The sequence below is a fragment of the Strix aluco genome, chromosome 6, assembly GCF_031877795.1.
Source record: "Strix aluco isolate bStrAlu1 chromosome 6, bStrAlu1.hap1, whole genome shotgun sequence".
In the NCBI taxonomy this organism is placed as follows: domain Eukaryota; kingdom Metazoa; phylum Chordata; class Aves; order Strigiformes; family Strigidae; genus Strix; species Strix aluco.
This window is the reverse complement of record NC_133936.1, coordinates 9,992,821-10,009,595: the sequence shown is the minus strand read 5'-3', so window position 1 is coordinate 10,009,595 and position 16,775 is coordinate 9,992,821. Positions and strand designations below refer to the sequence as shown.

At 38.1% G+C, this 16,775-nt stretch overlaps 1 protein-coding gene across 3 annotated transcripts in view; it reads right to left on the bottom strand.

Annotated features, from left to right (window-relative positions):
• Positions 1 to 444: 444 nt before the first annotated feature.
• Positions 445 to 16,775, bottom strand: part of DPP10 (dipeptidyl peptidase like 10) — a 555,641-nt gene continuing 539,310 nt past the window's right edge. For all 3 annotated transcript variants that reach the window (XM_074828629.1, XM_074828628.1, XM_074828630.1), the window contains 6 exons: positions 15,870 to 15,924; positions 11,527 to 11,626; positions 10,703 to 10,761; positions 10,542 to 10,614; positions 8,045 to 8,118; positions 445 to 6,528 (listed from right to left, as the gene is read on the bottom strand). In XM_074828629.1, coding sequence (XP_074684730.1) covers positions 6,391 to 6,528; positions 8,045 to 8,118; positions 10,542 to 10,614; positions 10,703 to 10,761; positions 11,527 to 11,626; positions 15,870 to 15,924 — 499 coding nt within the window. In that variant the 3' untranslated portion in view covers positions 445 to 6,390. The remainder of the gene's footprint in view (positions 6,529 to 8,044; positions 8,119 to 10,541; positions 10,615 to 10,702; positions 10,762 to 11,526; positions 11,627 to 15,869; positions 15,925 to 16,775) is intronic.

Below are 16,775 nucleotides of genomic sequence, written 5' to 3'. Positions count from 1 at the left end.
GTGGTGGGGCCTCTTCAAGAAGCACTGTGCTGCTCATTACAATGAATCTCCTGCTCTTCCAATTTGTTATTGCTAAGCTCTTAGTTTACACTCTGGGCTTTATTTTTTTTATGTTGTCGTTAGTAAAGAAAATGTACTGATAGTCACTCAGGTCCTTGTTGGAAAAATCTGACCACAACCTTGTTTCCAGACCCATCTCAGAAACAAGTTCTTGAGCCCAAAAACGTGGGATAAAGTAAAGCTGCAAAATTTGATATACTCTCTCACAGTGCTACTTTTAAGCCTGAGGGTTCTGCCTAAATCAATTTTCCACACTGCTTTTTCTTTAGTCTTGCTTAATTCTGATTACACAGTCAAATGATTGTACTTGTTCATTTGTGGTCCTCGGCTTCCCAGGATAATGTATATTTTTCATATCATGTTCTATAAAACCTCCTTCAAATATTTCACTGGTATTCAGATTCACTGTATTTCCACAAGCAATTCTTACAAAAACAGATAAGCCCCTCTGTTCAAGTTAGTACAATTTCCATTCCAATTAAAAAAAAGTCAACCCATCAGCCCAACAAATATAGTGTCTAGTACAACCCAAAAGAAAGAACAGTTAACTTGACAATGTAAATAACTTTAAACATAACAATTTGCACTGTTTTGCAAAACAAATGATTTCACTGTAACTGCTTATTTCAAATGTGGAATTATATTTAACAATTCCTATCTTATAATGACTATCTGAAATGTAGGATATAAATTAAACTTAAACACAGAACAAAAAATCCCTAAGAAACCATGTAATTCATCATTCTTTTGTGAAAACTGGATGTTCTGGCTGTCATGATTTAGCTGAAAGTTTATTGAATCAAGTGTTGGCCACACTTGTCTCTAAGGTTACCAGTTTTTGCGGTACACACTACACCACTTTACTTCAGAGCGAAAGCTCTGAATAGAGCAACGCACTGCAATAAAACATCTCTTTGCTTGTCTCCTCACAACACTCTTCTTTCTTACCTCTCTCCTAATGGTGCTGAAACCCTTCTCAAGAATGGATCCCACACGTTATTTTATTTGCCAAATGTATATGCCAGGAAAAGGCTAACAGGTGCCACTGCTGGAACAAACCAGTGCAGTTCTTCAGGCTTGTTCTCCTCTTTGTTAAGATTTTGGAAGGATCTGCTCATTTTATCAAAGCAACTCTTCCGTGATATTAACTGAGACAAAATATTCTGTCCATGCATATATTCCATTTTCTCACAGGGATGTTAGAGCATTTACAGACTCTGCCAGAGCTGTAATTTCTGCCAGCTGGTCTCTCAGCTGGAGTGCGTTTGAGTCAATCACTGAGTGCCCTGCCCAAGCTCCCCACCCTCACCTTTGACTAACTTGAGAATAGCAACCACACTGCTTAGTCATTTTTTAAAAATATTTTTCTTATTCCTGATGTAACAATTTCATGTCTTCACCAATCAATTGCATTCCTGTTCCAGCATCTGGATCCCTGCTGGATCCAAAAGAGACTTTGACGGCCCAAACTCATAGACCATAATCCTCCTTCACAGCAAGCTGCAAGGGCTCTGCACTGGGTGGAGGACGGGACCATCTGCCTGTAAAGGTACCTGCTCCCCACCTGAGCCCTCTGGACATCAGCTGTACATCAACAATTAAAATCTCTTAGAAGCACCCCTGACATATGTACTCTGAGCTCACCTATGACAAAAAATACCTTTTAGCAGAAAAAATTTTTCTAATTACTCTCCTTAGGGAAATATTTCCTGAGTATCCTCCTACCAATTATATTCTCTCTGCTGAGAGTAGTTGTTCTTTTTTCTTTTGTCATGAAATCTAAAAATGGGGTGTTAGCACTTTATGGGATATTTTAATTAAAAAAATTGTATGTATCATTCATGTCCTCATGAGGTATAGCCATTATTAAATCAATTTTGTTGTTGTTGAGTTAGACTTATATAAAGGTAGGATATTGGATTTCTAAAGTAATTATACGGGCAAGAAGTCTAGTCCCAAGTTTAATGGAAACTTTGGACTGCATATGCTCAGGTGGTTTAATTTCCTTAATTCTATCCAAATACCTGATCAATTTAATCAAACAGCACTGTAGTTTTCAGGCATTGGAAAACAGGCATTTATTTTACTTACCACTGCACATTTTGGTACTAGGTTTGTAGGAAGCATGTTGTGCTACCTCCCTGGTGAGTGAATCACCAACACTTGTCATCCACCTACCTCCTTGAAGCCAGGCTCCTTTTCGAATTTCATGTATGAAATGCAACAGACAGAAGTTTAACTATATCCTTTCTTTTCAAAGCTCCAAGCACCTTGGAAGTTGTGACTCTCCTTAGCCACATCCCATGAGCTCCCCTTTCTCTGAAGCACTCTTGAAATTGTTCAAAGGAAAAACAGAAGGGATCTTAACGGTACTGAAAGACGTTTTGCAGAAGATGTACCAGTAATCAATACTGGTGAGGTTCTTCCTTCCCCAGAGGCAATCGACTTGACAAGCAGGAGTTACTTGAAGTAAACATAAAATGCTAGGACCACTGCACCTTGCCTATGTGTTTTTAGGCTGTGCAAAAGAAACTGGCATTCAGTCTCTTTGGGTCAGTCTTCCTCTTGCTTCAGTTTCTTCAGTAACATCTAAAAACCTGCAAGGAGGGATACTAGGTTACACCTTGTATCCTCTGCGTTTTATTAAAGGAACCAACACTCAACACTCCCGTTTTCATGGAGAATCTTTGGTGTCAGATCAAATACAAGCTCTTCTATCTTAAGAGGCATAATTTCTCAACTAAATGAACCTATCTGACTCCATACTCAAAATAAGTGCCAGAGCTGAGTGAACAGAGGCAATCATCTTCATTTTCAGACACGGGTAGATCTACATATGCTAAAAACATAGGAACAATGAGCAGTTGGTTATAGCAAATCATAGCAGACGTTGATGTCATAAATAATTCTGTCCTTGCTGCAAAAAGATTAAAAAAATGAATTTAAAAATAATCAGCCTTTCTTTGTACTCAACAATCTGGAAAAAATATTCCAATTGGCATGCAGTTACTCCCGATTTTGTAATATAATTGAAATTTCAATATGACCTACAGGTTTCATAGAGTTTCAAGTCCGAATAGCAGAAAAAGGAGAGAGGAAATCAAGAAGGTAGAGATAAGCTCTAGGAAGCAGTAAATAGAAATGCTGATTCTCTAGCTTTCCATAAATTAATAGGTCTCATTTACTAACTGTCATATTTTAAGGACAGCTGAATCAAACAGTAATTTTTCAGATCTAAAATGTCATCACACTGCTTAAGAATGGATAAGCTACAAAAAAATCTACGATTTTCATGCCATTTCTGTGCAATTTGTACTAATTCTTGATCAATACCATAAATCACATAGACTAATTAATGAGTGATTGTCATTAGTTATGTATGTAGAATGACAGAGAACAATATTCAACTGTGCTGTAAGTGGAAGAAATATTTGAATAGGTTAGCAAGAGTAGAGATACCCCTTGTACTAAATTCTTTAGTCTAACTAGAATCAGAGGCTGCATATGCAAATACTTTTGCAATATCTGAATTTAACTCATACATAAAAATTTCAGTAAAACCAATTAATCTAGGTCTGATGTTCACCCTTATATACACATTTATATAAAAATACCTGTATCTGTAGGACAGTGTGAGAACTATTAGAAACATTAAAAGCACACCACATTTCCACACAGATAACCTACATTTCAGATAACACACTTTTTAAACATACCAGTCCTGGCAAAAGCATTCTTATAAAAGTCATGTCCTCATGCCACCTTCATAATCAGGTAAATTGATCAAAATTGGATGCTGGAGTAGAAAGAATAGGGAATGGGGGACTGAAACAAAGAGCTATGGGGGAAAGGAGGAGATAGGGTGTGGGCTCCATAGATCTGGGATAACATATTTCCTGAGCGCATGTGTAATCCTGTTCCTGAGAGACAGCCTTGTTTGTTTTCTTTTGCAGGTAAATAAAGGCTATGTATGTGAAACATAGTAAATATGAGCACACAGTGGCTGTCTCACAGAGAAACAGTCAGGGTATATTGAGAAGAATTAGCCTTTTCACATAGCCTCCACACACTGAGTCCATGCAGTAAGCTCAATGTGTGCACACAGCTTGTGGTTTTTTCGTGTACGTTTCGCTCAAATCAGGAAAAAGGTCTTATTGAATTAAACTGGATTAGGACCTCATTTACCATGTTTGCTTAGGAAAAGCATTAGGATTATCATGTGAGCTTTTATTAAGTAGTGGGTGTAATTTATAAAATCACAGTCTAGAAGTCCCAGCCAATTGAAGACTTTAAAATGTTGCTCTTCTACAGAAAACAAGATTTGTATACCTTGTTTGAATTCTTCTCTTACTTTTTTAGTTATTTTGTATGGTCTTATTGTAGTGCACATAGTAGCCTCCATACATATATACCTACCTATACTATACATATGTACTCCACATGTACTATAAATACCACAAAGCAAAGCCATACTTTGTGGTGACACTGGGACTCAAACAAGATATCATTGCACATTAAAGTTGTATTAAACTAATTGAAAAATAATTAAACATTGCTAATAAAACAAGATAAATACTAAACATTAAAAGACAGAGACTTTCCAGTGTTCCATAAAACCACACCTTTCAGACAAATTAATCATTTGCATCATAAAAAAAATGCTAACTGTAAAAGAAAATATTCTGTAAGAAAGTAATGAGTAAAAAGCTTCAGGTGATTTTTGATTACATCAAAACCAATTCCCATTCTTCATAAAATATGCAGAACTTTGCATCTTAAATAGTATAGTTACCTTAAAAAAATTACTTTCTTTTTAATCTTGCAAGAAATGAAACCTTAATTGGGTAGGAAAGTATTTGGAATATATCCAGAAAGAAAAAAAACTACAGCTATTCTCATATAAGTGGCACAGCATCTGTCAAGAGTTTTCACATACCTTCAGGAAGGTATCTCAAATTAAGTCAACATTGTACTTGATTTCAGTGATCACAGTTAATATTCTGCAAACCCAAACTGGCTGCCTTGTTTATTCCGTGGTTTCAATTTCTATTGCTGTAATTCACCTTGGCAAATAAATGGATGTATATGAGGGGCTCGCCCTCTGAATAAATAATAAAATTTAACTTGTCAGGAGCTTCCTTTGCCTTGAATGAAAACCATTTCATTTCTTTGTGATGCTGCTGAAGCTAAATCCTGTTGCAAGAGACTTAATGAGCAGCCCTGGAATAAAAACTAATGGCGTGTTCCAGCTACATGGCTATCTTGATGAACATTAGAATTACATCTGAGACCAGATGGAAGAAAAGGAAGATGCACTATACAAAATATGTCTTCATTTAAGGAGTAAAGTATTACTCAGTGGCATTATACATTGTTAATAAATTTTCTTTATCTGAAACTATAATTTAATATTTATGTATCTAATTTACATGTGACAAAGTAGCATATTCTAAAATTAGAGTGTAACCAGCAAACTATTAACTACTATAAACAATCCAAAACACAACTCAAACATATTTTAAGGAAACAATAGATACATTTTGGACTGGGGAAAGATTTCAATTGCAGATATTGTTTTAAATACAGCTGTTAATTACGTCTTGGAAAAAATTCTTCAAGCTCAGGAAGATTTTCTGCTTAGGGAGTCCTGGGTATATACATAAACACCAAGAGTACACTACCAAAAAGTCCCTTATTGGTTACTAGTAGGTACAGTAATAATAGTAAATGCTGAAATTGGGGAAAAAAAATTTTCAATATCAATGTTATATGATGCACTAGACAATATATCCCCTTTGAGCAGAAACTAGAGAAAATATCGTGCCCTTTATTATCTCTGTGGTTTCTTATGTGTAATAGACAGCGAAAGAATTGCACTTATTGTAACATTACAGTAAAGTGTTAGATTGCAGCTCACCTTTTAAAATATTAGTGGCCATAATACTTATGATAGGTTGTGCATTATGCAAAGATGAATAAAGATGTGCATTTAAATTAAAAAACGAGCAACCACTTACAGAACCAACAGTGAGGCTTAACATAACAAACATGCACTAACCCTACACTTATGCAAAACTAAGTTCTTCCAGGAAACTGTAACCAACTGTTGACCTTCCACAAAGGTAAAGGTTTTGTCCCTTGGTAATATGTTTGGACTTTCTAGTCGAATTCCAGTTTATTAGCTCATTGTCTGTAAATGTGCTGTTCCACTGTGATATCCTTTAGCTGCCCTTGAGCTTCTGCAGAATCTGCAATCTTACAGTCACTTTTATTTAAGGTTTTATTGAGCCGCAAAGTAAGTCCCCTTCAGTACTACACAAATAGGCTTCCTTATTCATCCTCTTCAGGTTCCTGTGGTAAAATTGGTGTCTCCTCCTTTAAACAAGCACTAAAAAACCCAAGGATTGTGCTGTAAAGGTGATATTTGCTTTTCTCAGAAGCAATGTTATGACCTTCATCTGGGTAGATCTAGCAGAGGAGAAAGGAAAAAAGTAAATATTTTTTTAAATGCTTTTCAAATATTTAGGGCTCTAATTTTCTTTCTCTGATCTTCAAAATGTTTTAGATGACAACAGGATGATAACATTAGTTTTATGGCATCAAGGAAAGCTAATAAAACTCAAAGTAAAACTCATTCTCTTGGAATTTGAACTTACATAAAACAACCACTGCAGTGGGATCTGCAGAAGTGAAAAAATTTATATTCTCATTGTGATTACAACAGTTTACTTAGCTGGCATTTTCAATAGTATCTAGGCATCCAAATCCCATTAACATCAATGAGGATTAATTACCTCATGCTTTTAGGGACCTCTCAATATCCCAGCCTCTAAGTGTTCAGTGAAAAACCATTTTATTAATACTTTTAACTATCTTCCTATCTTATCTAGAGCCCATCACCTCTCTCTCCTAAGCTGGATGTGGGCATTTTTATCTCTTAATTCAAATTCCACTGGAAATTTCTCCCAAGTAAGGCTGAACAAAACCTTGCAGGCTGAATGACAAAATCCAGGCCACAGGGTTTAGGACAAGACACTTGCGGTGGCCTGAGGCAAAAAGCTTCAGCTGCTTCCTCAAACTCAGGTTATCACAAGGTTGCAAGAGAATGGTTCATTGGGGCTCTTCTGAAAGACCTGTCAGTCATCCTTCTTCCTCTCTCCACAGGCCTTCACATCACCTCAGCTGAAATCACAGGGACAGCTGGAACTGATCCTACCTCACTCAGATTTCACCCATAAAGTCCTTTTCCCTTCATATGTGATGCTAACCCCCTTGTTACAACATCCTTTCTGACATGATCTCACATGCTTCAGTGGAAACTACAGGTTCACCTAAGGTTCAGCAACGTTGATGTCTAACATCAGAGATATTTGGAGGAGTGACCCAAAACCACATCATCTAAGATATTCAAGAAGGTTTAATGAAATCAGAACCCTCAGCCAGCGACATCCACGTGCTCTGCGGTGGGTTCCATGCAAGCCTGTATGTCAGCAGCACACCCTGTCCTGCTCTCCCCAGCCTGTCCCTCACAGTACCCTCATCTTCTGTACAGTTATGGAGAGAGTGAGCAGTGCTCTCGCCTTTCAGATGCCTTTTAATAAATTTAAATGTTGAAAATAAGGGGAAATTAGTTTCATGTGACCCGATACTTTTTTAGGTAAAAAGGGACTAAAGTAGTGATATCGATCTACATATTACAAAGAGTGCATGTGGACTCTAAAGCACTTTGTATAGCATTTTAGGATAAACAGGTGGAAAAAAGAAAGATGAGAGAGAGAAGAAAGAGCCCAGAAGAATGACAAGAAAATATGGTTCTTGACGTCCATGCTAACAGTAAGGAAAATGGGATTAAATGGAGTTCTATCTGCCAATTGAGGCAATACTGGTGCATTGTGATAGGGAGGGTCCTTCTCAGGGAAGAAATAGCAATATGAGGTTAAATGTTAAACTATATTTATATAGGAAATGTTAAAGCTGCACATACCTGCATAGTGTAATTAACTCCAGCTTTTATTAGATGTTTAATTAGTTCTGCTGAATGCTGGAAGTGGACTTTAGCTGCAAGACAAAAACAATTCGATATTATTAGTAAAAGCTATGCTAGCATGAAATACTTGTCTGTTAAACAGCTTTGACTGAAAACATTTCCAATCTCTGTAATTAGAAGATCTGAAGTTGACTGTCTTTCTGATCAGAAGCACACAGCCCCACCAGTAATAGTGATGGAGGGTGTAACAGCAGAGGTTTTGGAGAAGGAGCTGGAAGCCCCAAGGGAAGCCATGCTTTCCAGGCACTCCGCAAGGACTCCTCTCTCTACCCTTGATTTACACACACTGTGATAGTTTAGAGGCATGTAAAACCATTCTGTTTGAACATCGTGACAGTTTATAATTGGGTAAAAGGAAAGCACATCGGATTTTCTACTGCCTGCACAGGGTTATTACAGCCCACACTTCTTTAGGTAATGGACTTTCTGCAACATATCAGTAACTTCATCTTTGTGTGGTAAAACCAGGCAACTTTATTACCATGTCCTAATCCTGAAGAGTTTCGGCTGCAAATGGGCTGGGTGGTGTCACTAGATGTGATATTAAGTAAGGGCAGCAGGCAATCAGAGTCCTAGTCTTGAACACACTGTATTGCTCAGACATCTATCAGAGTCCCAATTCCCTCTAGTGCCAAGTTCATAAGGGTAGAAATTGCTGCTGGTTTTTACGATCAGCAAAGTCTGAGGCCCTCATGCCTGCTCAGTCACCCAGTATATCATAGAATCATAGAATGGTTTGGGTTGAAAAGTACCTTAAATATCACCTAGTTCCAGCCCCCCTGCCATGGGCAGGGACACCTTCCACTAGCCCAGGTTGCTCAAAGCCCCGTCCAACCTGGCCTTGAACCCTTCCAGGGAGGGAGCAGCCACAGCTTCTCTGGGCAACCTGTTCCACAGCAAGAAATTTCTTCCTTACATCTAATCTAAATCTACCCACTTTCAGCTTAAAACCGTTACCCCTCATCCTATCCCTACACTCCCTAATAAATCTTTCTTGTAGCCCCCTTGAAGTACTGGAAGGCCGCTACAAGGTCTCCCCGGAGCCTTCTCTTCTCCAGGCTGAACAACCCCCAACTCTCTCGGCCTGTCCTCACAGGAGAGCTGCTCCAGCCCCCTGAGCATCTTCGTGGCCTCCTCTGGACCTACTCCAACAGGTCCATGTCATTCTTATGTTGGGGGCCCCAGAGCTGGACACAGCATTGAAGGGGAGGGGGTCTCACAAGAGCAGAGTAGAGGGAGAGAATCCCCTCCCTCGACCTGCTGGCCACACTTCTCTTGATGCAGCCCAGGACATGGTTGGCTTTCTGGGCTGCGAGTGCACATTGCTGGCTCACAGTCAGTTTTCATCCACTAATACCCCCAAGTCCTTCTCTGCAGGGCTGCTCTCAATCCACTCATCGCCCAGCCTGGATTTGTGCTTGGGATTGCCCCGACCCACGTGCAGAACTTTGCACTTGGCATTGTTGAACTTCATAAGGTTTGCATGGGCAAAATATCTTCTCTATCCTTCTCCCCTCTGCTCTGGGAAGAAACACTGCACAATGTTTGCGCCCCTCTGGTTGTACTTGGGGTCTATAACACAAGTTTTACAAGTTACACCAAGGTGACAGGCTGGTGGGTGCCATCCTCATTGTGCCAACTGTGTGTATGGGCACTCTTACCTCAGCCCTTTTCAGTGTGAGGTACTTATCCCTCCAGACTAAGGAGTAAGAAACCTTGTATTATCCCCACATACACCATGAAAATGCCAGGGAAAGAAGTATGTGTATGAATCTGTACAGAGAAGCTTGTTGCAGCACTGTAATTTGTGCCTGCATCAAAGCTTGTTCTTTAGACCTACATCAGTTAAGAAAGTTCAGAAAAACATACTGCAGTTAAATTTAAATCTAATTACAAATTATCTCGTGATTGACACATCTTATGATTCCATGTAAAGTGCTAGAACTTACTCATTCTCTGTCTTAAACTACTGCTAAAAGTATTGGTGCTATTAAAAGGTTCCCTAGCTTCAGCTTCAGATGCTTTGGCCCTACGTTGTAACGAATTAGCTGAAAAGTTTAACTTCCCATTTGGTACCGTACTTCACCAACTGTACTGGTAATTCTTTCTTCAATTGCAGAATCTCTATAAAATTAATACACCATTAAACATGTATGTCGTTCTACTAATAGTTCATATAATACCTTTCACTAGCAAGACGGTGGTCCACAAGATTTAAACAAATCAGAACATACAGCACCTAAAAGGTACAATATTCAGCAAAGAAAAGTGTCATCAGTTTAGGGTTAGAAGTGACAATTGAAATAAAATAAAAAATCCTATCAGAGGGATAATGAAACTAAAAATGTACTTGCTAGGTGTGTTCCTAATCAGTCTTTGAATGCCTGCCCATTAGATTCTTACTCCAAATGTAACTGCATCTGTAAATACTTACCATCAGCTGTCCCATGAACTATTAACAAATTCGCTTCTTTTAAACCATGAAGATTGTGTAATACACTGGATGCCTGGTAAACAAACACACACAAAGCTGTAACTGAATTGCGTTTTAAGAGTAAAACGGTCATTTTAAGTTACTTGTTCATACTAACTTACCTGATAGGTGTTTTCCTCTTTTGATGGAATACCAAGGTATCTTTCTGAAAAAGCTGATGCTGTGAAAGTAAAAACAAAAACTTGTGAATTCATCAGAATTACTTCTATTTTAAAACTCTTCAGTTCTGACCTAGAATCAGGAGAAGCTATTTAAGCCATGTAGTCAACAAGGAAATGTTAATTTAAAACCAGAATGTACTATTTAAAACCATTCTTAAAAGGTTAAAAACCAAAACAAAGCAAAATCAACCACCAACAACAACAAAACTCCCACCCAAACCAAAGCAAACTCAAAACAAAACAAAAAAACAAAAAACAAAGAAAAGACTAACCAACCATTAAAGAAACCTGGCCTGATTTCCTGTCTATCACAGTCCACAGTCCATAGCCTGTGCCCAAAACTTCACGTACAGAACCAAATATCCTGTGATTGAATGACGACATGGTTGATATCGTAAGGAATTCACCACTAACCTTAAAAGATTCATTCCTATTATAAGTCTATTATTAGTAATGTAGTCCTATTGTAAGTACATACCTAAAGGATTCTTAGGAAATGGGGTACCTAACTGAATTTCAGTGGGAAATGGGAAACACAACTCCTCTGCAAAAATCAGCGGTGTTAATAATATTGTATCGGTTGCGTGTTTTGGTACTGTGCCAGTGTTAGCTGCCCTTTCATTTAAAGGAGAGAACGAGACAGTGAGGTGAAATCTAGTTGATATTCTTACATTATCTGCCCTTAATTAAAATGAATAGTAGCTCCATGAATAAAACATATTTTGAATAGACTATCACACAGATGTAGGGCGAGGAATACTCACCATACAACTTCATATCTGTAATTGGTGCCACCACAGCTCCACACTTGAAGAGCCGTTCACTGGATTTCAGGATCATTGATGTAATGTAGCCACCGTATCCCTAACAATGGAAATTATATTGAGGTTTTTGTCAATTCATTCATTTTTACCAACAATAAAGTTAAAGGCCATTGTGCTAATCTGATGGTATCATTTTACAGTATGTATTTATATCTGCAAGAATTGCTTTTAAAGAAAATGTAAACCTATAGTTAAGAGTGAATAAAGATCTCATTTGACCTGGTCATGATCTTTAAACTATGCAATTAACAGTAACAAGTGCATTTCAGTTTAAGCTCCATAATTCCATCATGGCAGACTAGCCTATAGTTAGTAAAGATTTGAAAATTGCAGAAAAAACAAAACCAAAGGTAAGGCTTTTGGGAATATAGCCTAGACAGGAAGATTTGTACTCAAGTTTTTAATATATTTAATGTAGATATTTGCTAATTACCAAGATACACTGAGCATTTTGCTGACAGGACAGAGTATGAGAATGGGGGAAACCTGTGAACTGATTGCAGTATGTCCTCCCCCTGACACTTGAACCTTCACAGATTGAATCCTATTGCTGTTAAAATGGTTTCTGCTACAGCATTGTCAAACACTCCATAGAGAAGTACAGATCCTGCACTGTTTTGCAGAAATAAAAGCTGTACATAGCCACATTGCTCAATATTATGCTAATCTCTGGATGCACTTTCTGGTCACAAGAGCATCCATCAGGCTGCTTTGTTACAAAGCAGGGAGCACAGACAGCATGAAGAAGCTGGGAGAGATGGGGCAGAAGCGGGGGAGCTTTTCCCTTGTCTCACCACATTTATCTGTCCTTACAGCACACCTCTTCATCATCTCCCCTGCAAAGTCTGTAATACACGTCCCAGGGAAGAGTTGTGACACAAAAGAGACTCATGAAAGCTTTACTTTGCGTGAGAACATGAAAGCTTTAACCTGAGACCACAGATTTCCTTGGAATGACACTGGCAATCCATATCTCTACACCTATAATCATTCTAGACCCACAGAAAATGAAATTCTGAATTGTGGAGTTGGGATCATCTGGGATCAATGATTTTCTCATATATTATGAGCTCTTCAAATTTCTCTATTTGCCATCTTTGTCTTCCCTTCATCAGTGCTGGAAAATTGATTTTTGCAGGTATTTTGTTGTTGCTGTTGTTTTGTGTTTGGCACAACACACTTCAAGAAGAAGAAACAATCCCATGATGGGGAAAAGGAAAAATGTAAAGCACTAGCCAACCCAAAAAAAGAATATTGTGTGTCAAATGCTCACAGAGTTTTCTCATGGACTTTTTTGAATCCTGCCTGCTCCTGTTCTTCATGTCTAAATATTTACTGAATAGATGATTTCTGTGCTAGAATGGGAATATCTGAAAATCCTTTAATCTTAATTAAGAAAAATAAGCAAAGAAAGAGGAATGTCTTTGGAATCAACCTATAGTAAATGCAAACAGACACAATAAAGGAAACACAGAATAAGAGCTGGATTTTCAAGAGAATGTGAGGAACCAAGTTATTCCTTTCCCATAGAAATTCCAGCCCAGGAGGCCAAGGGCCACCCAGAATTGCCCATGTGCATGAGTAGACTTCACCTTAGAAAGAATTTCTGAGTGGGCACCGGTAACTTCTATAATTCAAAGAGTTTAAGAGAATAGCAACTTTCCTCTGCCTCTGGGTTCTCTACTTTTGCTTTTGTTTAATATTCTGTTTATGTCTTTCCCAGTAGGTCCACAGCGCAATTTTAATCCTAGGATAGCTATTGCCAGGTTATTTATTATTTATGCCATGTATTCATTAAGAGCTTAGTTTAGTTCTCCCGGGAATTTCTTTCCTTTGTGCTTGTGCCCTTGCTTCCAGCCAGGCTTTCCAGGACAAAAACATTTCACAGTGAGATCACATTTTTAGAAGCACTTCACAATGACAACGCAGAAAATAGTTCCTACATCCTGATGCAAGGATATATGGTGCCTCACTCATCAGCTGGATTTCTGTGGTTACAATCTAATTGCTGTATTTTCAAGAAGCTGGTTGGCTGCGAGGTTGCAACTTATCTTCAAGCAAAGGAGATTTCTATTTCCATGAATAAAAATGCAAACTACATGGAAACACAATTTGTTGTCTAACAGTTCAGAAAGGTCCTTGGATCGTGCATCACTGGGGCTTGTACCCCTCACAGAGGCAAGCAAGGTGGCACTGGCAGGTTACCCAGCAGTCAGAAGCAGGCATTTCCCACACTGTGCCCTTCTGGACAGTCTTGTTAGTCTTGTGCCTAGTTTACATTACTGATTGCAACAAGAATTTTATTTCTCTGTAGTTCTAAAACCTCTTAAAGAGCTCCCTGACAGTGTGCATAAGTTCAGCTTTATGAGATCAGCATTAAGCAATTCCAAACTCATCTTATTTTCAAGCAAAGTGCATATTCTATTTCCATCAGTAAGCCCAATTTAATGCATAGAAAGAAAAAAAAAATTTCCTATCATATTGTTGTACATGGTAAAAAGGAAATGAGTTTTAAAGAAGATTTTTAATTGACTCTAAAATAAGCAGTGTGGAGGAAAATACAATTAACCCTAGGAAACTGTTAAATAGGGTTTTTTTTTCTCCTAATTCTAAAACTGACTTTTAAATTTTATGAATTTTTGTTTGACAATAGAAAACAACTCTGAGAGGTTAATTTGGAAAGGGTAAACTTCCCCAAATTCAAAGCAGCATTGAAGCTTATCAAATTTCCCAGTTTTTGCTCTTTGCTTTCTCACATTTTCACTTTTCATTCCTCTATCATTCTTTCAGAAAATAAATGCAGGAACATCACAATCAATAATATTTTGTGAAAGAAAAAAAATTTGGGGCGTAGCCTTTGGCAGATATATAAAACCATGTTTATATGTATATTCTACAGTAACTGTCTCATCACATCACTGTTAGAAAACAAGATACTGCTGAATCTCCTACAGAAAAAAAGTAGAAACTGTCAAGTAGCAATGAGAAGAAGTTCTGAAGTCAGAAACAAGTGAGAAATTTGGGGTGCTTAGCGATTTCATTTCAGAAATACCATTTTCAATTGTTTGTGGGAAGAGGATATGGAGAAATATGATTGCTTCTATGCATGTGTACTTTCATATACATTGGTAACAGGCACTAAAGCCTGAATAGAAATGTGTGCCACAACCATCTGATGGATGGAATCAGCCCTGCTTATACGTCCTCGGCTGAAAAATCTCTGGTTGTTGCCCTACAAACCAAATAATGGTTTTGATGCTACTGAAATTCTTGCAACAACGGTTTCTTTAGCTCGAGGAGTGTGGCAGGAGCTCAAATCTTTGAGGAAGGTCATGTTCCCATGCAACGCTAATAATAATCACAAACATTAACTAGTCCTCAAAATGCTACCTTGCAGGAGGTAAATATCAATATTCTCATCTCGCATTCAGACAGACTGAGACAGGCAGGTTAAAAGCCTTGCCCGAGGCCAGGCAGCAAGTCAGTAGCAGAGATGAGAACGAAGGGGTTTCATAGTGGAACACATGCTGCTCTTATCACTGATGATTGGGGGGTTTGTCTAGGTACTCAATCATGGTTTGTTGTTGCTCTGAGGTCAAAGGCACAAAACATCTTCATTTTTAAGAAAACACTTTTAAATAAAAAAGGTTGTACATGCTAGTTCATAGATGAAGCAGCAATTATGTGGTGCTCCTAATTGCTGGTTTTGAATAGACATCAGTAAAATGCTACTTAGTTTGTTACTAAAGGTTAAGCCTTTGCTTTGCTCTACCTCATGCTAAGGGCAATGACACGCCACACAGTAAAGCCAGCTGACAAAATTGCAAAGGCGAGATTTCTAGATGACGCAAAAAGGACGTTGTTGACAGTACCACAGGGTGGTTACTCATCTAACTTCAAGGGTCAGTAAAACATTCAGACATAAAAGTTGTATTAGAAGGATGTTGTCAATTTAACTGCAGCCCAAATATAAAAGAAACAAGGTTTCACAAAACCTAAGCCCATATGAAAAATTTCTAAAGAAAGCAGGTATTTTTTAGCGAGTACTTCCTCCTGCAGATTCTGAAACACAAATACTGCAGTACTACAAAACTGATCTGATAGGTGTCAAATACCCGTTCTGAGAAAAATTAATACAGAACATACAGTAAATTATGAAAGTTTTTTTTCCTCTTTTAATAACTGAACTTGTCTTAGGAAAACAGATAAATGTATTTGTTTATGAACTGATAGCATTTTCTTAAAGAATCACAATGATACATCCTGATATTTTTGCACATTACCTTTCCAAATATACTCAGTCTCTTAGGATCAATGAAGGGCTGTTTCAATAGTGATCTGAAATAAAAAAAAGGGTTTTTTTACTTTGGTAAAGTAAAATAGTGAATTTTACTTGCTTAGTCTAATATGTAAAGAAAATTATTTTTACAGTAAGGAATTGTCATACATGTAGATCAAGCAGAAGAACAAATTACACCAGTAATATTATCATTGCACTGGGAAATGTGATTTGCTTTCTAATTCCTTCTCTATATGGCAAACAGTTGGTGTTGGGCTCATCTCACCTAATTTTAGATATCTGAATTTGAGCATCTTGTCTAAATTGCCCATTTGCATCTGCTCTTCAGTTAAAGGAGATGAGAGACACCCTCAAACAGCCGTTCTTTCCAACCCATGTTGGAAACCTCTTTCAGTCTGGGGAGAATCACCTTCCAGAAATGCCAGGATTTTCCACTGACTGGAGCTTAAATGACTGGCTTTGACCAGGTGCTTAGTTTTCTGACAGCTAAAGGAAGGTAAGATGAATGCAACTTCTTGAATCTAGATAATTATCCAAATAATGAATCCTCTCATTGAGGCCATTTAATCAGCAATGGTGAATTTTATACAGAAAAGACAGAATAACCTGAGGGCAAAATCCAACTGCTTTTGAGGAGACAAAAGCAGCCACAGTACCTCCTCTCTGCCAAGGACACCCTCCCTTTTTTCCCATGCAGTGCATCCAAAACAGAGGCCAGATGTAGTTTAGCCTAAAACATCTGAGTATTTGAGCAGAGAGCTCAGTTCTCACAGCACAGTGTATGGCCTGCTTCTGATGGCCCTTTCGCAAGGGTCACCTTGAATTGCTCTGCTCAACACAGCCCATTTCCAACCAACATGAATACTAGGAGCCCTACTGCCCATGTATG